This window comes from Heteronotia binoei, chromosome 16 (genome assembly GCF_032191835.1).
Source record: "Heteronotia binoei isolate CCM8104 ecotype False Entrance Well chromosome 16, APGP_CSIRO_Hbin_v1, whole genome shotgun sequence".
Lineage (NCBI taxonomy): Eukaryota > Metazoa > Chordata > Lepidosauria > Squamata > Gekkonidae > Heteronotia > Heteronotia binoei.
Window position 1 is genome coordinate 29026463 of NC_083238.1, and position 25704 is coordinate 29052166.

Consider the following 25704-nt stretch of genomic DNA (forward strand, 5'->3'; position numbering starts at 1 on the left):
AATATGATCATAGCTTGGTTTTTTCACACTGATAATTTTACTCTCACCTGTTCAACTCAATCAGTTTCATGAGATACTTCAGGGAACAATAAAAACCATTTAAAAAAAAAAAGAACCTTCATGCAATTAAGATTTATGAGTTAAGGTCTAGGTATATTTGTGCTATAATTTTATACCCAATATATTCTCTATATTCAAAGTGGAGAATGAAAGAGGTTCTGGATTTATGTTCAATAATTTGACAACAGCCTATTACCAGTTCTTGCTTGTATCTACCTTCACAAACTTTTTTATTTTCAGATTCAGAATGCCAAGGGAGAACAAAAACGAAATTAACCAAAGTCATACAATTAAAGGAAGAATAGAATTGAAGTAAGACTAGAAGTAGTTTAGACACATTCCTGAGCCCAAAGGTATTTCCCCCTCCCAAATAACTTACAAGCCCATGGACAAGAAAAGTGGATGCAGCACAAAGTCGCAACTATGCTTTTATACAGTTCAGTCTTCTCTAGCTACTTCCACTAACTAGTTGTTAGCTGCATTTGTCTGTCAACTACATGCTAACCCAACTCAATATGGAACATGGCTTAACTAAATGGTTGTGTCCTTAACGCTAGGCATCAAAAGGAGGAGGCAGAATGGTTTTAAACAGGAGTACCATTTAAAAAGCCAGGTTCTTTCTGTCTTGGTTCACGAAACATGAACAGGCCAAAATTCGTGACAAATCTTAGTGAGCTGGTTTGTGCCCGTCCCCAGGACTTTTTTTGAGCAGGAATTCCCAGGAGGTATGTACTAATATGCAAATGAATTCCTGTTGGGCTTTTTCCTACAAAAAAAGCCCTGCCCATCCCTCTCCACCACCAAGACAACTGAAAACACTCATTGTGACAGATTTCCTCAAGTCTAGGCACCAATTCACAGGATTTTACAATGTGTCACAAGACAGCTTCCTGCCTACTCCACTGACCACAATTCCCAGTGGGGTATCAAACAAAGTTTTGAAGAGATAGAAGCTGAGCCTGCAGTAAACTCAACCCAAGCTTGGATAGATAACTGGTGTGAATAAATACATCTGAAGTAAATATTAACACGTAAGTAGGAGCTGGTTATTGTTAGGTTTTAGAGAGTACATTCCCAAGATTTGAGTCCAGTGGCACATTAAAGACCAACAAGATTCCCAGAGTAAGAGCTTTGGAGGGTTAAAACTCCCTTTTTTCGTTCCTATGTCCAAACAGCTCAGAATGGATTTGATTATGGGGGAAAGACTGTGTACAAATCATTGCATGCATGGGTGTGTAAAGTGCCGTCAAGTCCCAGCCGACTTATGGAGACCCCATAGGGTTTTGAGGGCAAGAGACCAACAGAGGTAGTTTGGCATTGCTTGCCTCTACGTTGTGAGTCTTGAATTTCTTGATGGTCTCCCATCTACATACTAACGATGGTCGACCCTGCTTAGCTTCTGAGATCTGAGAAGATCAGGCTACCTTGGACCATCCAGGTCTGGGCTAAGCAGTGAATTGGCCTCCTCCTCCACCATCCAGGTCAACACTGCCACCTGATGAGACTTATTAGCAGGATCACTTGGTACCTGTCTATGGACTTTTCCACCTGTGTTATTATTTCATCACTTGTGTGCCTGCATTGGGTCTTTTTTTTTTTCCTTTTCTGCACGTTTTGCTCCCTCTGTAAGCTACTTAACAGTAGCTATTGCAGTAATGTAGAAGTAATCAGAGTTACTGAAAGCAAAAGCTAGATAAATGCTATTCTTTGCTTTTATGAATTATGACTACATTCTTTCTAGTTGCAGACATTGTTAAATCAGCAAGTGCTTGATCTCCACGCTCTGAACTTCTAGTGGAACAGTTATGTTATGACAGATTGTTGACTGACACAAGAACATTTGGCTTGAAGAAACAGAAACTGCTGGCATCAAGGCCCCAGACCTGAACTTTCACTGACATATACTGAGGCAAGAAATTGCTGTTCTTCATAGGATACTAAAACAGTACTCATCTTGAATAGCAGAGGAACAAGCCTTAGCTGAGGCCACATTTAGGCTATGATCAAAGTATTTTGAGACTGATCAACATCTGGGTATTGTTGTGAAGTTACAGTAAGGACTACTGGTCACATGAAACACTTACTGAAGCAGCATTTTTCCCTAGACGGCGGAAGTCATTTCATGAACCCAAGCAAGCTCTAACCTATATGGACATATTCTCATTCTCAAGCATTCCAGGTAGTAGCCTTCTACATGGAGGAACTATATCCCAGAACATGATGCTGCCTTCTACTAAATCAAATCCTTAGCCCACCAAAGTCAGTCTTGTCTTCTCAGACTGGCAGCAGCTCACGGGAGTTTCCCATCACCTCCTGCCAGATTTAACGGGATGTGCTGAGGATTGGACCTTCTGCATGTTAAGAAGATGCTCTCCCCCTGAGCCATGATCCCAGCCTCTAACATGCTAGAGATGCTCATGTTCTGTTAGGCTTTTAGAAGTTGTACCAAAGAATTTTTCTGCAGGACTTTCAGCCAAGTACAGGACTTTTCTTGTAATTTTACAGCATATTTTGTTATCTAGTCTTTTCGCTGTTAATTACCTTATCAGAAGCTGCCTCCATCATAAGAAAGATAGGATATAAATTAAATTAAAGCATTATTTTATTGTATTAAGACAAAACAACTCTGCCTTTTTTTGAGGGTCTAACACATTTACCCTACAGGAAAATTCAAAAACTTTACTGGGGAATTTTTTAAATGTACAATACATCAACTCAGATAAATTAGACTGACTCTTTCAATTGCTGAAAAAGTGCAGATTTTAAAGTTTTGCTATTTCTAAACTTTAACAGAAGCATATTAATTATAGGTTGGACTTTTCTTTTAACTAGATAATTTTCATTCTGAGAAGCACTGTGATGTGCATTCTCCTGATGAACGGAATTTATTTTTGGAACCACTCAGAGATATTGACACTATAATCAAGCTAAGTGATGGTGCTGGTGACTGCGTGTTACCCTAAAAATAATAAGGGTACCATAGGTTCTTCTCCAGCGTATGATAAAAGATCTAGTGAATAAGAAGGGTTTTATAATACTTTTCTGCTAATATAACATTGGTTGCACTGAACAGAAGTGGTTTCTTTTATGTGACTTTTCCATAGGTTTTGGCCCTAGTTAGACTTTCTCCGTACACCTTTAATTTCATTAGGTGTTGTCACTAGTTAACTCCAAAGCTGCCCTTGTGAAAGGACAAGGCATTTCCTTTTGTACCACAGAAAAGGGACACCAGTCATTTCCTCAGATTTTATTTTTTGCACTTGAACAACAGCCTCCCACACTTCAGAGCAGCTTTTCAGGTGGTGTGGGTGGCTGCTAAGACCTCTGCATTGTGTTTCTAAGACAGTCAACAATGACCTAAACATCACTTGAAAGGGATCTATTACCTGGGAACAACACAAATTCCTATGGTGTAACTCGCCTTTCAATCAAAACCCAAAGGTTTTTAGAACAATAATTATTTGGAATAATAAACTGTACTGTAGTGAAAAGTAGAATGTAATGTAATTTAGAATGGTAGATTGGAATGTATTTCTCTGGTCTGGGAACAGGGGAGATAAGTCTACACAGCCAACTGCACCACCTCAAAGAACAGGATGCTCTACTGTTGCCTTCACACTTGAGAGGAAATGAATGGCATGTAATAGCAGGGTGTCAGTTAATAACTTTCAGCATTCTACAAATAAAAGGGTACATCTGTCCATCAATCTCCAATTTTGATATATTTATTTCCTTCACTAGGTTTCCCCCTGGAATTAAACCCAAACAAATGGTGACCATAAACTAAGCTTGTTATTCCTGTTTGGTCCTTGCATTTGTTAAACATCTTTATTATGCTGTATGCTAATTTGCTGCTCATTCGCTAGACATATGTATGGACTGGTAACTTCCATTTCAATGTATCTGAAAAAGTGTGTGTGCACATGAAAGATTATACCTTGAATAAAACCTTGTGGGTCTTAAAAGGTGCCACCGCACTTGAACTTTGTTCTATTTTTTTAAGTGACATTTGAGCCTGACATTCCAAACTTTATTGGACCACCAAGCCTTTAAAAAAGAAAGAAAGAACTCTGCTATGCATGTGAAGATCCATCACAGTACCAGATGAATTCTCATGAGAATGCAGTTTAATATGCAGTGGTTGACTTGTTCCTCTTCGGGAACCACAGAGCTCATCATAACAGCCCTTACCCTGCAGAAGTTGCTTGATGTTCTCTAGGCCATATCAACAATCAGATTTAAAGATCAGCTCAGCTTGTATTGTTATGACATTTAAAAAAAAAATAGCAGTGATAAAGCCAACAATCCCAAGAGACGTTATCCCCTTCTGCTTGTATTAATACCAGAACTCAAGGCACATTACAAAACAAATCACATACAATTGAGAGATCATACCCTTCTCTCTATGCAGAATGGAGCAATGGAAGCCAGAGCGATAGTGAATACATTTTATAGAATAGTTATCTTTTATTGGGCTCTCAGCTTTTGTTTGTGGCAAGGAGATTTACTACTGGGCCTTTAAAAAAAAAAAAAAAAGCAAGCACTAAACCCAATAATAGGTGAACAGGAAAAAAAACAGGTATGGAGCTCCTACAGTATCCGCTGCATTTTAAAAAACTGTATAGAGAAGCAACACAAATAAAAAAACCCTTATCTTGGACTACTGTTATAAATTCTGCTGGAAAAGAAAGATTGCCTGCCCTTTCCTGCCAGGAAAAGAATGTACACAGAGTTCCACAGGAGCCCACCATTTGTAACCGTCACAAAGACCCGTTCTAATAAAAATTAAAGCTCTTTCAAGCACTGCTGAAATAGTCTCACTCCAAAAGAGTAAAATAAGTTGAGAATTGATCACAGGCCTGAGACTTGATGTGGCACAGAGGCTTAAATGTGGAACTTGAACAAGGCAAAATGTGGCTTCAAGCCCCGCTGTATTATAAAGCCCACCAAGCAAGTCGCGATCACTCAGCCTGGCCTACCCAAAGAGACTGCTGTCAGGCTGAACCTTCATCCCTTCAGAGGAATGTTGGATTACAAACGTGACAGTTACCATACACTGTTGGAATCTGCAGTGGATGCCCACTCAAAGAACGAGTTGGACATATAATCTAAGTGACGACGTTTGGCAAAAGGTCTTGGTAATTACCGCCGTAATGAAGACTCCACTAGGTTGAAGACAGACAGATTTGCCTATTTCAGCTTGTTATGATTCAGATAAGGCCTGCACTCAAACCCTATGAAGCTGATTCACAAGAAACCCAACTGGTTGTTTGTGCAGCCAAACTGGCAGGGGTACCGTCCACAAGGAATATCCTGTGTTTAAATCCTGCTGAGATTAACGGAATCATGTAAACGCCACTGAGATGAATAGGACAAGTACAAATCACAATTTACCGTATGAATTTGGATGTCCAAAATCTTTCTTGCCCATGCGTCTTTATGACAATGTAATTTTGAGTGCGAACCGTTCTCTGTATCCAACTCTGACCATATACATGTGTCTACATTGTCTTAGACACTTTTGTTTTTTTTAAAAAAAGACTATACTCCAGTTTAGTCCCTGGATTAAAATGCACGAGTACAAGCTCTCTTTGCTGAAAACAGGTATTTTAAACAATTCTCTGAAAGAAGAGGGTTTTATTTTTATTACACAAGAGATGCATTAATTTAATGCACAGCTCTTTTCCCTAGATAGTTCAGTTGTTACATAAATCCATGCAGGGATTCTGAACTTCAGTTTTAGTTGGTAGTAAACTAAACTGTGTACAGCAGACCCAAAAAAAGGAAAAGAGGGAAGGGTGGGAGGAAAGCAACAGGCATGGCTGGTGCTTTTCATTACCTTCCAGACCAGGTCCAAGATTGTACTCCACCTTGGAGTGGCAGGAGGAAGCAAGCGCTCCTTCCCTGTTCATGCCCCTTGGCTCTAACAGCTCACACCTTGGAGGTGGAGGAGATTGTCCCCTTCCATGACTGGCCATGATGTGGGGTGTGTAGGATATCTCCTCCTGTGCTGAGTTGGTTGGGGTTCCAAAGAAGGTTCAGCTTAGCCTTGCTATGAGACTTACTACTGAGACCTTGCTTTATCCTTTCTACTTCTGCAGCCTCAGCTTTTTCACAAAAATATGAAATAACATGTTGATTTACAGCTGGCATGACTGCCACTTGTAAGTACACAAGTTTTTGCTGGAGAGTTAAAGGGAGAGGAGAGAAAACTAAGAGAACTCAAACTAAAAAATCTAACAAATCAGTTGGGCACATGAGATAGTCCTCAAGGGACATAATGTACTACATCCATTATGAATATAAGCCATCACTGCTTGTTTGAAGACAGTCACATGATAAGATCCTCCTGAATGCAATTACAGTGCTAAGGTTTGCCATGTGCACAGTGATGCTAAGGGGGGGCGGGATGATTACCTGCACCTAAAATCCAATGTTGGATTAGAATCTGAGAAACCTGGGTTTGAATCCCCCCTTTGCCATGGAAGCTAGCTAGGTGACTGTGAGATGGTCACACTCTCAGCCTAATCTTCCTTACAGGTTTGTTGTGAGGACAAAAAGAAGAGGGGAGAACTTGTAAGCCACTTTGAGTCCCCACTGGGAAGAAAAATGAAGTACAAATGAAGTTAATAAATATAGTTCAATCAAGGCTACTGAGAAACTCACCTGGGACCAGTCCTTCTCTTAGCCTAACCTACCATACAAGGTTGTTGTAAGGACAGAACAAAGAGGATAAACACATACGTTATCCTTAACTCTTGGGGGGGGGGGGCATAAGAACATAATAAATTAATGTTTTATGTCCACAGGCTGCAGTGGGTAAGCACAAGGAACCCTGTTGTTAAGTGGGGAGTCTTCCTTCATTGAGCCAGGGTATCTCACTTGGCAGAAAAAAGCTTCACCCAGCCTGTTTTTTCCCTATCAAATACAATACTCTGGCCTATTCGTAATAACAATATAGAAGCTACACGGCGAAGTAAAATACAGACTCAAACAGAAATGATCACACGGTATTTAGTAAACAAAACAGCAGGCAATTAAATATGAGAAATTTATCCTTTGGTTGGTTAAGAACACATGGGCAAAAAATGGTTTAGAATAGGAAGGCAGATAACAGGAACAAATGATGTTGAGTAAACAGTGTGTGTACAGAAGCATTTTGCTTTGTTGCCAGCAGAGCTGGTTAGGCAAGCTACAACATGAATTTTGAATATGACAACCCACAGAAGCTGATATTAAGATACCGAGAAAGACTTGAGTAATTCTATCCTTGGAAGGCAACTTTCTCACCTCCTCACTCTAGCCCCAAATATTGCTGAAATAGTCTTGCCAGAGACAGAGGATCCTTGGAACAACATTTGGGGGGACATCTGGGGCCACAGAGGGAAGGAAGAAAGTTTTGTTCTATAGGCAGAAATTCTTTCACCTACAGAATCGTTCCAGTGGATCCAAGCCAAGGAGGAGGTGGAAAAGGTAGAAAGAAAACATACTGTGTGTTCCTAAGTCTCCTGACTTAAGAGGGTGGTGGAGAAGAACAGGAAAAAGAAGTCCTTTGAGCCTCTCCCCCTTTTTTGTGTTACACGGTAAGGCAATTGCAAACTCATGATCTCCACACATATCATAAACTTTTATCTTCTTCCACAGGAGAAATTCCAAATGCTTCCCTTTTGACAACAAATGAAGAGCAAAAAAGAGGAAGTCCTTATGCAGATACCTGTTCACACACTGGATCCCAAATAATTTGTACAAGGTAGCACTGCCAAATAAATGAGCACAAAGGCCTTCAAAGAGTAGTGACACTGGACATACACGAAGCTGCCTTATACTGAATCAAACAATTATTCCATCCAGGTTAGTGCCGTCTACACAGATTGGCAGCAGCTCTTCAGCATCTTAGACAGACGTCTTTCACATCACCTAATATTGGAGATGGAGATTGAAACTGGGAACTTCTGCCAGTAAGATACATCATCACCACCACCATCATCATTAGCAGGGGTGGAATTCTAGCAGGAGCTCCTTTGTATATTAGGCCACACACCCCTGATGTAGCCAATCCTCCAAGAGCTTACAAGACTCCAAGAGCTTACAAGGATTGGCTACATCAGGGAGGTGTGGCAAAGGAGCTCCTACTAGAATTCCACCCCTTATTATTAGTATTAAGACTTATTTATTTGCCCCATCCTAGGCTAGGCTCTGGCTGATGTGCAACAGATCAAGCAATACAAGATTTAAAATTCAAGTTAAAACATATTAACAAATTAAACAAATAAAACACTCAAAACTCTTGATGTTGTCCGACTATTGAAGTTCTCCTTCTGGACTATCGGAGCATATGGAAAAAAATCTGAAGGGGGGGGGGGGTGGACAAAAAAGGAAGGAAAGGTGCCAGCCATTGCTGTCCTCAATCAAAAACCTGGCAGAACATCTCTGCCTTGCAGGCCCTGTGGAATTGCAGGAGGCCCTGCAGGGCCTGGATGTCATCTGGCAGAGAGTTCCACCAGGTTGGGGCCAGGAAAGAAAAATACCACAGAGCCATGGCCCCACTCCATGATGACAACTTTCATGTAATCACCTGCCTTTCTTCTATCTCAAAACTTAGAATGGTAAACAGACACTTCTTCCCAGGAGGTCCTCCATCGAGAAAGGAACCAGATGCCAACCTTCTTAGGGTTCAGCAAGGTTACTGCATCATATGGCTTCCAACCATACCTTGGGACTTCACAGAGCTAGAATTAATTGCTGATGCCAAGGCAGTACTACTAAGAGGAGAGTATTCGGCTTTCTCACAGCAACAAATAAGGATGTTAATGAAGAGGGGAGGGGAGGCTCTTTCCTTCAGATGAGAAGTGGGATAACATAAATCTCTGAAGAAGTTTTATTCTTTTAAAAAGACAGCCGTCTGAAAAAAACAAACAACCTAGGCTAGCACTACATGAAAAGCATGCTAAAAACTAAAATTAATTAGGGCTCTGAAAACCGTGATATCCGGGAACCAATTAACAGGATGTAAACTCACTTTATTAGAACGGAAACCAACTTTTTTGTCTAGTGCCTGAAGAATGATGCGGTCTGACAACATATTTGTATCATTTCCTAGAAGGCTGAAAGTTCTTTGAAAATATATATCAGTCACTTTCCCCTCAGCTGCTGATCAAACCTGCTCAGTAAAATGTTCTGAGCTGGCAAGTTGTAATACAGCCATGGTTTATTTCTGTCAGAGGTTGACTGCTGAAGTGTGAAAGAAACTCATTAAAAACTCACTGTGATCCTGCAACAGAATGAAAAAGGAGGAGGGAAAGAAAATACTTAATGAAGGGTCCCCTCAGCCTGAAGCTACATTCATATTCAGTGCCTTTTTCCCCTCCACCCTTCTGTTTTAGTAAGCAATTAAAAGACAGCAATTAGTCACAGGATCACTATTGCTATTGGTCACACTGGGAGACTGACTTTGTTAACCGTTTTTTCCCCTGCCCTCCTAATATCATGAAAGTTGAATGCAGGGAGGGAGACATAACAGAGCTGACAAAAAGGGGGGAGCAGATATGAAAATAAATAGATGAAGTTTCTTACCTTAATCTTAAAACAAGATTCACAGCACACGGAGCATCACTATATTCATTGCAAACAGCTGTTCGAGTCTGCTTAAAAATAAAAAAGGAAGGAAGGAAGCAGTACACACTAGTTAGAGATGCAACATATCATTGTTAAAGCATAACCATAAACTGACAAAGTATCATTCCTGAAAGGTTATTTTCTGTAAGCTCAGTAAAGTTCTTCAGAATCAAGCATAGGGACTTAAAACATAAATGCAGAGGTAGTATAAAAATCAAGGTAGCAATAGGGACAACACTTTTACAGCCACTGGGCAGCTAAATCCGATATGCAGAGGGTATACACTTCTATATCTTACTGTTTGTGTAGTTCCATCCAATTGCTTTACAGGTAACATCCCTGCTCCATTTTGTGCAATTCACAGCTTAATATAGTGCTAGTAACTTTGCAGCCAATTGCCTTAACAATGGCACTGAACTGGAGGAGATCCCTAATAAATTTAGCATTGTTTATATTGCAATCACACACACAAATAGTAGTTACAAAAAACAGTTGCTGAAAAATCACCATTGCTAGCTGTGTCTGCCAGTGAGGGGACAGGGAAAGATAATAAGCGGGAAGACCATTTCTACTCCTTTCACAGCGCTGCCCATTTTTCTTAACATCATTTCACACAAACTAACTTCACGAGGCTAGATTCAAGTCCAACAGCACCTTAGAGGCCCACAAGATTTGGCGGTTATAAGGTTTTGAGAGTCAAAGCTAGAGCTAGAGACTAGACTAGAGCTTTGACTCTTAAAAGCTTATAACCACCACCACCCCCCCCCCCAAATATAATCTTGTTGGTCTCTAAGGTGTTACTGGACTCAAATCTAGCTGTTCAACTGCAGAACAGCATGGCTACCCTCTTGAAACTAAATTCACAAGGTAAATCTGCATAGTTAACTGGGGTAAGCGTTGACAAGTGCACGCTATGCCATGTCCAATCACAAAGAAGTTAGCTGGCAGCAAGGGAAACAGTGGCATAAGTAGCAAGCTAAGGGTTATGTGAAAAGCTAGCCTAAGACCCCTACACAATGTCAAACCATGCCTGGGCCCATCCAGCCCACGATTATGTCATGTGGCCCTTAGATTCGCAGACATGCTCCCATACACATACCCGAGAACCTTGTAGAGACAGATTCTGTATTTGATCAGGGATGTTTCCGGAATTCATAGAAATCTGTTCAAAGAAAGCATGAAACATTTTTGTTTTATTATAAAAGTGTCATGACTTCAAGGAAGAATGGTTTAGGCTTAAAGTGCATTAATAAAACTTAGTAAGCACTCGTGTCCACATTTTTCTATAGTTCTGTGGAACTCCCTTCCCAGAGAAGACCCATTAGCGTTCACCCATCAAGGCATGCTGTTTTGCTTAGTCTCAATTCAGAAAAGACTTTAAAAAAATCAGCCTTTCAATGTGTGTTACAGGTTAATATGCAGCTTGTGAATTGCTTTTCATTTACTTCAAGAAGGGCAGTGTAAGTGTTCTCCCTTAACAGAAACCTTCTTAACGATGACTCATCCAGAAAAAATGGAGAGTACTCTAAATTCCACAATAATGGGACACTGTTTACTACTGGCTTTTTTTCAATACCACCTTTTCATTGGTTTTGCCAATATTCTATGTATTATGGTCCTATTCTGTAAAGCGATAAAACGAATTTAAACTGCCCACATCCTTAACACATAAGATAAGTCAATGCAGCTACTTACCTCAGCATTCTCCTCTTTTACCCTTCGTGACTGGAAGACAAGCATCAGTTATTATTATTTGCATATTAATAGTTATCAAAATTTTGGTTAAGTAAAAAAGAAAAAAAAATAGCCACATGCTTCCCCCCAAAATTACCTTTTCTTGGGAAAAAGCAGCTTTGCCTTCTTCACTCTTTTCGTCCATTTCATCATCACTCCACTCCCAGTCTCCGTCTTCTGTCTTGTGGAGGTGGCCACTGGAACCGGGTACTCTTCTAACCTAACAAAATCACAGCAGCAGCAACAAAGGATTCTTTATTATGCATTTTCCATTCTGAATCTTCCTTGGGTTTTTTTTTTTTTACTATGTGAAAAGCAAAGGCAACTAAATACATTCTTCATTACCTCCCTCTTTTCAACAGGTTACAACACTGATTTATTCTGCCCAGACTACCAGAGCGCAAATTCCTAGCATCTTCGACATTCTAGTTCTAAGACCATTAAAATAAATTTTACAATAGTCAAGCAAACCTGTGGAAGCCACTACTGCTGGAAACTCAGAGATGTATTATGTCAGCACATTACTGCCACCATCACCCACAGCATATTTAGTCTACAGATGCTTTTCATCAGACTTTCAAATCTGCTTAACAATTTGTTGCAAGTCACCAGCCTACTAGACTATAGCACTATCTGTTGGGCCGATACTTCAGATACTTCTCTGTTTGAGGAACAAGGGCAAATTTCAGAAGCACTTATGAGAGAAAAATCTGGATCTCCAGCTAATTTTGAAGTAATCAAGTTGGATACTATCTCTTCAGTTTTCAGCACAGAAATCAGCAATGGCTCATCTGATGCAAGTCACCTTGTCTTTTTTCCAAGCCTGATGTTCACTATTCTGGCAACAATATACACAAAATGGTTTTGCTCCTGTTTTTGGTAGCTAGTACAAAAGTGTCCAAATCTTAGCTGGACTAGAGAACAGTCCACTTAATTCCCACCCAATTATCTAGGGAAACTAGCAAAACGAAGGGATCAACTATAAAAAACTATAGATAACTGTAATAGCTCCAAAAGGGAAGAATTACTCAAGTTACTCAAGAATTACTCAAGAATTACTCAAGTTGTAAATCAAGATCACATATCGCAACAACCATCTTCATTCCAAAACCAGGTCTGAAGCTAGACTGAAGGTAGATTTTTTAAAGTGGTAGCTTGTTTGTAACATTCTTAAGAGGTTTTAGGAAACCTCACTCCACTAATCTACTGCTACCCAACTTGAATCTTATTTTTTTTTTACCACAGACCAACATGACCACTTTCTGAAACAATGTCTCCTGTAAGCAGATGATCACAATTTTAGCAAAGAAGACTTTCTCATACATGGAGAAAATTAATTAGGAACGGCAAGTATTCTGCTAACAAAGACATTGTCTACAGAAAAACTGCCTAAGCCTATATATAGAATTCTGACTAATGGATGTGTCCCAGCTCTTCTTGACCTGAATCTACCTTCAATCTGGTATCCAGGGCAGATCAGATGAGAGAGACTTTGTCACAGCATGAAACCCCTCACAAAATCACCACAGCTAATGGCTGAATTACTTTTGACAGGAAGGGGTCAGATCTAGGTGTTAAAACGTTTCAAGATTTTAAGACAGAAGTGACAGTGCCGTTTCACAATGTAGGAGGAGAATCATATTTGAAATGTTCCCTGTGTTAAAAAATTTCTGCAGTCAGTCAACTAAAATAGCAGAAGGAGCAGAACCTGTCTCCTTGCCATGTTTGTTTTCTATCTGCAAGGAGGTTTGGTTTTGTTCTTTTAATGCAAAGGAACGTTCAAAGCTGGAATCCACCACCTGTAATCTGAAGTCCATTCTGTCATTTCAGGTCTCTATTACCTCATTCATCTGCATGTGTGAATGAAGCATCCTCTGCTCTAGCCCACTGCTTATTCCTCAGAGCCTGTTAATTCTTTGGCTGATGACATTCTGTCCAGCACTATTTCATCCTACACAGAATTACATCCCTCTTAGCCTTCTAACGTCAATGGACTTAGAAAGGCATAATAGCTTTGCTTAACATTGTACTGTAGACCACCAGCATCTCTTCAAGGGTTAAACTACTGTTCCCATGCTGGTATTTAATCTTGCTGTCTTTTGTTTCTTCACATACAAGTACACAGAAATACAAGAAATTCAGTTTGAAGTATTTCTTAAATGTTTCTGCAATCACACAGAAATCAAAATACAGAATTCCAAAATGGCTTCTCTGTTCGCTTCCATATCTCCACCAAAGTATCTGTAACCTGAACAAAATTTCGTAGATACGGTAATAAGAATGAAACGTGAGAAAATGAAGACCATAAGAGTATAATAAAAGCTTATTCAATATAGCTTTGACCTTTTCAGAGGAGTTTGTAACTTTATAAACAGTGGCACATGACATGCAATGTTTAAACGTTCCTTCATGCCAAAAAAAAGAAAAAGCACATGAAAAACTCACTGCTGATGGTGAATGTGTGGAGATCCCAGAGGGTAACATAATGCACTCAGGCAGTCTTGTTTTCCCTCTCCATACCTTTTCAAGAACCAAAACTGCCCCCCTCACAGTTGTTTCAGCACTTGAAAAAGCATGTGGGGAGGGGGGGATGAGATAGCTTGATCCTATTTTATTTATTTATTTATTTATTTATATTGGAATTTATACCCCGCCCTTCACACCGGAGTGTCTCAGGGCGGCTTACAACATAATAATTCAAATACTACAATTTAAAACACTTACAAGTAGAGTTAAAACCATAAATTAATAAAAACAAGATAGATAAAACCGGCGGTCTACAGATGCGTTTCGTTCCATCCAAAAGATTTCCTTGTCAGTCAGTATTATAGGCCTGCCGGAAGAGGGCTGTCTTACAGGCCCTGCGGAACTGCCCTAGGTCCCGCAGGGCCCGCACCTCCTCCGGCAGCTGGTTCCACCAATAAGGTGCCGTTATTGAGAAGGCCCGATCCCTGGTGGATTTTAGACGGGCCTCCTTTGGCCCGGGGACTACTAACAGGTTTTGAGAACCCGAGCGTAGTACTCTCTGGGGAACGTGTGGGGAAAGACGGTCCCTAAGGTAGACAGGTCCTAGTCCATATAGGGCTTTAAAGGTAATGACCAACACCTTGTACCGGACTCGGAATATTACTGGCAGCCAGTGCAGATCCCGGAGCCCCGGCCGAATGTGCTCCCATCTTGGGAGCCCTAATAACAGCCGGGCAGCAGCGTTCTGCACCAACTGCAGTTTCCGGGTCCGGCACAAGGGTAGCCCCATGTAGAGGGCATTACAGTAGTCTAACCTCGAGGTGACCGTAGCATGAATCACTGTTGCCAGGTCGTCCCGTTCCAGGAAGGGGGCCAACTGCTTCGCCCGCCTAAGGTGAAAAAACGCGGACTTGGCAGTGGCTGCTATCTGGGCCTCCATTGTCAGTGAAGGCTCCAACAGCACCCCCAGGCTCTTGACCCTGCCCGACGCTGTTAGCGGCGCGCCGTCAAAAACTGGCAGGGGGATTTCCCTTCCCGGGCCGCAGCGACCCAGGCACAGGACCTCTGTCTTCGCCAGATTCAGCTTCAGCCCGCTCAGCCTAAACCACCTAGCCACTGCCTGTAACGCTCGGTCCAGATTTTCTGGGGCGCAGGCGGGCCGGCCGTCCATAAGCAGATAGAGCTGGGTGTCATCAGCATATTGATGACACCCGAGCCCATACCTTCGGGCAATCTGGGCAAGGGGGCGCATGTAGATGTTAAATAACATCGGGGAGAGCACCGCCCCTTGAGGCACCCCGCAATCAAGCGTGTGTCTCCGGGACAGTTCCTCCCCAATCGCCACCCTTTGTCCCCGACCGTCAAGGAAAGAGGAAAACCATTGCAAGGCCAACCCCTGAATCCCTGCGTCGGCAAGGCGGCACGCCAGAAGCCGGTGGTCGACCATATCGAACGCTGCCGATAGGTCCAACAACATCAGCACCGCCGAGCCGCCTTGATCCAGATGCCGCTGAAGGTCATCCACCAGGGCGACCAGCACCGTCTCCGTCCCGTGGCCCGGGCGAAAGCCAGACTGGTAGGGGTCAAGGACAGAAGCGTCCTCCAGGAAACCCTGTAGCTGCAACGCCACTGCCCTCTCGATAAGTTTGCCCAAAAATGGCAAATTCGATACCGGCCGATAGTGTGCCAATTCGGTCGGATCTAACGTTGTTTTCTTCAAGAGGGGGCGGACCACCACCTCTCTGAGCGCTGATGGAAAATGCCCCTCCAGTAGGGATCTATTTATGATATCCCGTATAGGATATCTTAGCTCCCTCCGGCAGGTCTTAATAAGCCAGGAGGGGCATGGGTCCAATTTACAAGTTGTTGGGCGTGCATGGCTCCATGGCATGTTTAAATTGCCAAATTCTTCTGCAAAATGGTATTGGCAGCCATGGGTCAGACCCATGGTCACCATAATTTGCCCTCAGCCTGCTTAAACCAAACACAAGACTGCTCTTGCCAATTCTTGGTAAGCCATGCACAAAAGTCACATCAGGAAGATCACTGCTCAACATTCAGCCACTCCATGTCTTCAATTTTAATTAATCAAAAATACCAAAAATAATCACAATATTTTCCCAAAAAATTGGATTCCTAAGAATGCAACTCAAGTTCACTACATTTAATGCTACCTCTATTAGCCATAACTGGTTTACTCTGTTTTCTAGCCAACTGAAGTCCATACTTTGTTAGGAACTAGGAATATGTTCTTTTTGTGACATATATTTTCATCATGGCTTTTCATTTCACTGATTGTAATTACCAGTGTTCTTGATTTCTTTCTTTCACAGCGTTTATATTATCTATCATCAATTTTAATGGTAATATACTTGTTGAATTTTATTAGCATGATCAGGGCGGGAAAATGCACTACTAGTCTGCCATAAGTGAAGAGAAGCCATGACAGAAACAAGAATTCTATTTATATTCTCAAAATTTGATACAATTCCTATTAAGAACTTAAAAGAAGATCAAGAGGAGCCCAAAAGCACCACTAGAAAAAAAAATAACTGGAAGTGTCACTGGAATACTCTACATATAGATGGAGATATTTTGAGTCTCTGATGACAGATATGCCTACACAGCTGACCTCTTTCAGAATTAAACACACTGAGTTCTTCAGGTTCTGTGTAATTTTTTCAAAATCATCTTTGCTGTTCTTTTCTGAAGGATATTGTACCCCGCTATTATTAAAGAACCCCATGTTTATACTAGAGTTTATCATTCTATACTAGCATTTAAGAACCATAGATAGGACTTGAAGGTGCTAAGTATAACCTATTTCTGGTTAAAGGTAAAGATAGTCCCCTGTGCAAGCACCAGTCGTTTCTGGCTCTGGGGTGATATTGCTTTCACAACGTTTTCACGGGAGACATTTTATGGGGTGGTTTGCCATTGCGTTCCCTAGTCATCTACACTTTCCCCCAGCAAGGTGGGTACTCATTTTACCGACCTCGGAAGGATGGAAGGCTGAGTCAACCTTAAGCCAGCTACCTGAACCCATCTTCTGCCAGAATTGAACTCAGGTCGTGAGCAGAGCTTAGGACTGCAAAGTTTATCAAAAACAGTCATAAGACCAGCATACAAAATAATATGATAATACAGCAGAAGAACATGGCAATAGACAGTTACAGCCATAATTCCTAAAATTCCGGACAGAACTAATCCTTCACTAATAACTCAACTTACAGTATGATCTACGCTTTTTAATTACCAGATAACAATACCTAGCAACCTTGCGTTAGACGGATTCATAATTGTCAGCCAATAAAAACTTCATCACTTGTTCCTCGGCATATTTACAATAATTTGCCAATGGTTTAAAATGTGAGAGAAGGGGTATCAGCAGCTGCTGTCTCTCTTCATCATACAGAGGACAATGAAGAAATATATGGGCAGCTGACTCCACCTGATTCAACGCACAAAAACAAATCCTCTGATGCATAGGAGCGCGGGTATATCTACCCAAAAAGGACTGCTGATGGGAGCGCATCGAAACGGGCTCTAGTAAATGCCCATCTATGATTAGGATTTTTTAGGCTTGGTCCCAGTTTCAGTTTCTTGCAATAACAAGATAGGGCTGCATAATCATTTTGTGCTTCAATATCCTTAAATCTCTGAGAAATCGAACTCCTTGCATACTTCTGCCCTCCCTCTAATAAATTTTCAGGATCTAACCCAATTGATTTCAGTTTATCAACTACTCTATGAGAGCATTAGGGATAAGGAGTTGATGTCAGAAAATCAGGGATGAGCCCCAACGGGTTCAGATGAGTCTTAACCCAATAGTTACACCTCTGAATCCAGACATTCAATGTGACTGTAGATAAACCAGCTTCCTATCTCAATATCAAACTTGGCGTACCTTTCGGGGTATAAAAAAGCACTCTAAGAAATTTCGATTGCACTAACTCCAATTCTTTAATTTTACTCAGACAATATTTGCGTTCTATAAATCATCTGAGGGAGAACTTGGCTCAAATAAAGTTTAAGAGCAGCCGGCACATACTGGGCTCCCTCATTCCTAAAGAAGCACAATATAGCATTTGCGCTCTTTTGTGCTGAACATGCTGTATATTGAATATGACTGGAAGCCCTGCCGTTAAATGTAAAAGTTAATCCCAGATATTTACAATTTTTAACCTGATCTACCCGGACCCCATCCATTATCCATTTCATTTCTTTGTATTTTTTATTGAAGCGCATAATCTTTGTTTTTGAGTAATTTATTGCAAGTGACTCTTTCTGGCATTGCGTGCTAAATTTTTCCATTGCCCTATTTAGACCCCCTCTTGATAATGAGAGGAGAACGGCATCGTCTGCGTACATTAGGACGAGAATCTTTCTTCCTTTGCCTAAAATGGGAGCTAAACTGTCAATTTCATGCAGGTGGGTTATCAAACAGTTGACATACAAGTTAAATAGAAAGGGAGCAAGAAGGCAACCCTGCCTTACACCTTTTTGCTCTTGAATGGGTTTCGATAGCTTACCATCAGCAGTATATCGTATTTGTAGAGCTGTGTTTTTATATAAATTAACCATCAACAGTAGTAATCTCTTGTCTATGGTAGTCTGATTTAATTTAGACGATAATCTTTCCCTCACAACCGAATCAAAGGCTGCTTTCAGATCGATAAATGCAGCATATAAAACTCCCTTATGGTTATGCGTGTATTTTTGAACTAAATAATCTAGAACAAGACAATGATCTAGGGTGGAACGGCCTTTTATAAACCCCCCCTGTTCAGGTTTAAGGATCTTTTCCTGCTCTAGCCATCTACATAATTTCATGCATAAATGTTTGGTGTACAGTTTACATATGATATTTATCAAGCTAATAGGTCTATAATTATTGGGATCGGATCTGTTATTTTTTTTAAATATCGGAATTATTATGGCCAGCCCCCATCCCTCTGGAATTTGTCCTGTTTGATCAATATATGTAAAGAGGTCAGCCAAAATCGGGGTCCACCAGTCTAAATTAGCTTTTAGAAGCTCTGCTGTATTATAATCACTACCTAGGGCTTTTCCGCTTTTAAGATTTTTAATATAAAATTCCACCTCCTTGGATGAAACTGGATCCCAAGTTGTAGTAGTATTCAGATCCCTCAATGGGAAAGGTTCCCAGTTATCTCCTTTATATAGTTCTTCAAAATGATTTTCCCATATTCTTGCGGGGATTATATACTCCCTGTTGGCATTACCTACTTTCTCAGCACCCGCAACTATTTTCCAGAATCGCCTATGATCCTTGTTCTTAGCTGCCTCTATTAATATCTTCCATTTAAGCTGTGTGGCAGTGTTCTTCTTACTTCTCAAAAGATTTTTATAGGCCCTTTTATTAGCTTGTACTTCTAACTTATTTCCAATCACAGGTGCTCTATGAAATTCTTTAAGGCTCCTAATAAGTCTCTGTTTTGCTTGCACGCACTCCTTGTCAAACCAGCTTTTATTATGGGAGCGCACAGACTGGGAGTTACAAATCTCCTGTGATAGGAATGAGGATAAACGGGCCGTTGGTTGAGCATAGTTATCAAGAATAGAGTCCTCATGGTTAGAGCCCTCCTCCACCATCAGTGAAGATAAATTTCTATGAATAACTCTCCCTATATCAGACTTTGTCCATAATAGAAATTTATCATTCAGCCTGGAACACCAGTTGATTTTCCGCCTACCTGGTATATTTTCTGTTTCTAGAAAGGTACCGTGGGCATTATGTAGGGGGACCGCCCCTACATTCCAACTTAAATTGAGAGGCAGATGGTCACTCTCAGCTCTCGCTTCAATGAAGGCACTTTAACCTTGCAAGCATATCATTGGTGGTTATCAGGTAGTCAATAGTAGAATGTCTGCTACCAGACCAGGTGTATTGCCCAGGATGATCTCCCTGAATTACTCCATTTAGGACCTTAAGATTCAGTTTGTGAATCAGCTGGACTAAACATAGCCCTGCATAATTCACGACTGAGTCCAGTGAACATCGATCATTTAACCCATTTGTATCTTCCCCTCCCGTTGGATCTATCCCAAACTTGTCAAATAAGATCTCAACCTTGCATTCAAATCCCCTCCCATAATTAACTTTGCGTTAGGATATTTTTGCAAACAATGAACAATATTGGCTTCCATCAAATTCCATGTTTTCCTTATTTGGCCCCTTAACCGTTGTGGAAGTAGATAACAATTTAGACACACCATAGAATGTGTAACTCAAGTGTACCGCGATGGCCCCATCATTTGGTAAATAAATTCTTTTAGCCTGTATATTTAATGCAGTAGAAATAAAGGTAGTCAGACCACCTGAAGGTCTCCCCCCCACCCTTATTACTCGGCGTTGCTGGGATGTGGAAAGCAAAATAACCAGATATATCAAAATCTTCCAAGCTTAGGACTGCAGTACTGCAGCTTTACCACTCTGTGCCACGGGGTTCTTATATTTACATAAGCATAATTTGGCTTGACCTACTACTCTTTTCAGCGCAAGGCCTTGAAATGACACTCAACTTCCCTTCTCCCTTGGCAGCAATTAAGCAGTTTTTCCCAAGTCCCCGTCCCTTTAAATGGGAAACCTAAAAGAAGCTTAAATATTCTTGAAAGTTTTAATTGGAAACATTGCTGCAGCATTCTATATCTCTAGGGTGGACCTCGAAAATACTGTTTGCATGTGCATCAACACTAAATATGAGCCACAAGTATAAATATTGTGAAGCTCTCTTAAAATGAATACCCTGCCACCACTGTAGGCCAAGATGTCTACATTGTCAGACCAAGATATCTACACAAGTAACATGGAAAAAACCCGTGTCTGCTACTGTGGAATACCAAAATGGAATCAGGAAGGAGGACAGGGCACTGTTGTAGAAATGAATACATAGAAAGGTCCAAATACAGCCTTTGTTGAGGCTAGAACAAAATGTAGTGTGGTGCCTTCTTCTTCTACCTTGAGCAGTAGCTCAAACCAAGGAATCTACAGGCTACAACGGACTGTTCCATCTTAAGATAGAAATGGAGGACAACAACAGGTTGCACTCTCTGCCAGAGAACATCCATGCCCTGCGGGATTTATTACCTTTCCACAGGGTCTGCCAGGCAGAGATGTTCTGCCAGGCCTTTGGTTCAGGCCAGTGACGGGGCAACACGAAATTTGGTGCTCCCAGGTTCCCCTGCCCCTTACCTACCTTCAGAAGTTGAGGAGCAGTAACATTCTGCTTATGCGCCATCTGCATTGTTTCAAACTAGACTTAATTGTATTTTAATTGTATTTTTAACAGCATTAATTGTATTTTAACTGCATTTTACTGTTATATGATTTATTCCGATTGTTTTATCCTGATGTAAGCTGCCCTGAGCCTTACATGCAGGGAACGGCAGCCTAAACATCCAAATAATAAATACATAAAAATAAATAAACTGAAGTAGGGGAACCTTTAAGACATTTGCTTCAGTGCCGCTACTAGGACAGACACCATTTTTTCTTTCTCCAAGTACTTCCACAAAATAATATCCCATGATTGTTATGCAACTGTCCTGTGCTTTTCACTTCTGGCCTGAAGATAAACACCCACTACAATAGCTGTTACAGGACCAAGCAGAAGGCACCACCGGCTGCTAGCCACTGCAGAAAATGAAAGATGCAACAGATCCCTTATCAACAAGAACACTAGTGCATGATGCCCTTAGGGACTGATGCATCCAATTGAACACTCTATGGCCAACTCTGGATTGCTGCCATCCTTGGCTGTGTTCTCTGTTTTAGGAAACCAGAAATAGTACATGTTGTATCATACCATGCATCAGAAGTAGCTTCACTTTGACAAGAGGTGGAAGGAGTGGGGGGGGGGATTTCTAATTTGGGTTCTATTATTTGCCCATAACAAAAGGCCGTTCCCACAATGAATGGCGAACTTATTTGTAACTTTCAACGAATTACAGTAACAAAGAGAACCTTCAATCTTACAAAGACAAATTAACACATATTAAAAGACACATTTCACATGAATCACAAGAGTGTACAGGTGATAAAAAAAAAACGAATCTGAAGGGCTGACATTTAAACTGTACCTAGCACAAAAGCAGTGCAGCACATTGTAATCTGCAGCAGAAAGCTGTTCGCAGGAAAGGGAGAAAAATTAACAAGCTACTGCCAACATTGCCGCAGCTGTGGAGGAAGACAATATGAATGTCAGCTGGGAAGAGAGAATGCAGGACAAATTAGAGGGTAAAAAAAAAAAAACCCTCACAATGACAGAAAATGGCAAAAAGCAAATTATCCATCAGGGGAAAAAACACAGACGCACATCCAGTTTCCACTGTGACTTTATATGTTGTGTGGTCTCTGTTTTCTGGTCAGCGTTGAAGCTATTTGTGTCAGAAGATGCCAAGAACTGTTAGGCCGTTTTAAAACCTTCACTGGGAGATTAATTCAAGTAGTACACTGCGAAAACGATAATTCATGGTGGTCAGTAGGATGACAAATGACACACTTAAGAATGCTCAAAGACCAGCAGACAAATTGTTTATAGCCGTGTAGGTCCAAAAATAAAAATCCTAAAAGCCAAGAATACAATCCATGAAAAAAATCTTTTTATTGGAACCAACCAATGACATGTAACAGTGTGCGAGCTCTTGAGTTCCTCAGAAATCAACCCCTACGTCAGCAGCCCAACCAACAGAGACAGTAAATAATAACAGCATACAAATGCCCTTTTGTTTGGTCATTTTCAAATGCCTCACAATGCAAGCTCATTGCAACAAAGCTGTGTATGCTATTATACTGCCACCTTGAGATTACTTTGAGCCGGACGAGTGTTTTATGGATTGTTTTTGACTGCTCATTTGTTTGCTTTATGTTGTTTTTATGCCCATCGCTTGTTCTTTATATTGTTAATTCATGTTGTTTTTTATGATATTGTTTTTACTAGTGGCCCACCTCAAGCCCTAGACCCCCTCTCCCACCACCATGGATTATAGTTCTCTGGCTCTGATGCCAGGATCACATGGACTTTCACTTAGTAACTTAAAACTCGTGTGCCTACTGCATTATGGACATTCAGTCTCATTTGACTATAAGCATTTGGCCTCTGTGCCAGCCACAATATGGACATTTACCCTGTATGCACTATGCAGCAGTGTGTCCAGCCAGCCTGCTGTTGTGTGACTGTTTGTACCTGCCCGGTAAAGAGGACTCCAAACTGCACTTCCCAGATGAGCTGCTCAGCCCTGCAGACAGCAACTGCACTCCTGTCATCTAGAAGACAGTGCCAGAAGCAGCCCTGATAGAAGCCACTGTCTGTGAGAGGTCCCAAAAAGACAACTCCAGCTCCTGCAAACCACCATGCAGAGATGTACACACCACATACTGCATTCCAGCGACCAGACATGCTTTGGAGATGTACATGAAGAAGCCAACAGTCAACAATAGAACTGCTGCAACATCTTCTCCCCTAACAAAAGATTCTTCCTGCTGACCATCAGGGCAAGCATCTTACACAATAGGTCATCGGTGAAGACGATCACCTGTCAACTACTTCATCCTGTCACGTAGACCTTTCTTCATTGTGTCAGCCAAGGTGTCACAATAGGGAACAATTTGGCTCTAGGTTGAAAACTCACATTTCTTTGTTTTAACGATGGTTTGCACTAGGTAAAACCATCATTGCCCATTAATCCTTTTGTCAAACTCCTGAGAGTCATCCCTGGGATGAGTCATCTCAAGCTCCAGGACTTGAATTTGGCTAAAGAAGGCCAGGTTTCTGGTCAGTCAGGTATGTCCCTGACGGTACCCCTATCTTGCTGTTTGAGCCACCCCCAATTACCTGATCAGTATTGGGCCCATTATTTGCAAGTGACGCTGGTCGTCTCTTGCTTCCCCCTCCCCTTATCATCTCTTGGTTCCCCCTCCCCTTATTATCAATGACGCAGGAATTCGGGGTCTAGCCTTACAGTGGCTCTCCTCCTTCCTTGAAGGTCGGGGACAAAGGGTGGCAATTGGAGGAGAGCTGTCCCAGAGACACCTACTTAACTGTGGGGTGCCTCAGGGGGCAGTCCTCTCCCCGATGTTGTTTAACATCTACATGCACCCCCTTGCCCAGATTGCCCGGAGGTATGGGCTGGGTTGCCACCAGTATGCTGATTACACCCAGCTATCTATTAATGGACAGCCGGACTGACGATGTCCCTATAAACTTGGACCGGGCGTTGCAAGCTGTGGCAGGTTGGCTCAAGCTGAGTGGGCTACAGCTGAATCCAGCGAAGACAGAGGTCCTTTGCGTGGATCGCGGCGGGCCAGGAGGGGAGGTCTCCCTACCAACTTTTGACGGTGCGTCACTGATACCAGTGCGCAGGGTCAGGAGCCTGGGAGTGCTACTGGAGCCTTCCTTGACAATGGAGGCCCAGATAGCTGCCACTGCCAAATCCGCCTTCTTCCATCTTAGGAGGGCGAGGCAGTTTGCCCCCTTCCTGGAACGCGGCGACCTGGCAACTGTGATCCACGCAACGGTCACCTCGAGGCTGAACTACTGTAATGCCCTCTACATGGGGCTGCCCTTGTACCAAACACGGAAATTGCAGCTAGTGCAGAATGCAGCGGCCAGGCTGTTAGTGGGACTACCACGGTGGGAACACATACAGCCTAGGCTGCGGGAGCTGCACTGGCTGCCAATTGTGTACCGAGTTCGTTACAAGGTGCTGGTTATTACCTTTAAAGCCCTATATGGCCGAGGACCTGCCTATCTTAGGGACCGCCTCTCTCCATATGTTCCCCAGAGAGCACTGAGATCCAATTCCCAAAACCTATTACGAATCCCTGGACCAAGGGAGGCCAGACTGAAAACAACAAGGGAGCAGGCCTTCTCCACAATGGCTCCCCAATGGTGGAATCAACTACCAGAGAAGGTGCAAGCCCTGCGAGACCTAAATCAGTTTCGCAGGGCTTGCAAAACCACCCTCTATCAACTTGCGTTTAAGGTGGAACCCGGAAATGACACCTAGCCATCTTATACATATATCGAACTGTGGCACTTTATTTTGTAGCTGTTAATAATCTTAATTGTTTATTTAATTTAATTGAATGTATTTAACTATTTTAATTGTCTTTTATTGTAATGACTGGATTTTAGTGTAATCATGGTGTAAACCATGTCATGTAAGCCGCCCTGAGCCCACTTTGGCGGGGGAGGGCGGGATCTAAGAATAAAATTATTATTATTATTATTATTATTATTATTATTATTATTATTATTATTATTATTATTATTATTATTATTATTATCATTATTATTGTCTTCGCTAGAGAATTGTTCCTTCTGCATTGTTGAGAGCTAAAATATCACCCTGTATGTTTTCCCTTATATGTTTCCCTATCCAGTTTCCTTACTTATTTTTCCTAAGACTGTGATTGCTGTTTGATTTGTTTTTCTTGTGTGCTTGGAACAATTTTCTTAATAAAAATCCATTTTAGTTTATCAATCTCCTTGCTTAGTGGGCTACTGGGATAGACTGACTCCTGTACGCACAGGTTATTGACCCTGCTTAGTTTGCTACCTTTGCCCACCTAAATAATTCCCCCATACCTTATCTGAGGGCAAAAGATCGCACAAATTCCCTAAATAATGAATAAACAAATACTCATCCTTGGATATGCCTAGAACAGACAACATGAAGAGCAAGTTGAAGAGTGGCATCCATGACAGGGACATCTATGTTTTTAAAGCTATTGGATCATTCACTTGCTTTACTTAACATTCCCCGCAGGAATGTGGCAGCTGAGGAAACTTAAAATGCCCTTTC

At 41.6% G+C, this 25704-nt stretch overlaps 1 protein-coding gene across 2 annotated transcripts in view; it reads right to left on the minus strand.

The window, feature by feature from the left end:
- STK39 (serine/threonine kinase 39) overlaps window positions 1–25704 on the minus strand; it is a 183364-nt gene that overhangs the window by 64659 nt on the left and 93001 nt on the right. Inside the window, exons 11-14 of one of the 2 annotated variants that reach the window (XM_060257267.1) lie at window positions 11507–11629; window positions 11371–11400; window positions 10775–10837; window positions 9634–9701 (exon numbers count right to left, since the gene is read on the minus strand). In XM_060257267.1, coding sequence (XP_060113250.1) covers window positions 9634–9701; window positions 10775–10837; window positions 11371–11400; window positions 11507–11629 — 284 coding nt within the window. The remainder of the gene's footprint in view (window positions 1–9633; window positions 9702–10774; window positions 10838–11370; window positions 11401–11506; window positions 11630–25704) is intronic. The other variant, XM_060257268.1, reaches the window with a different exon arrangement.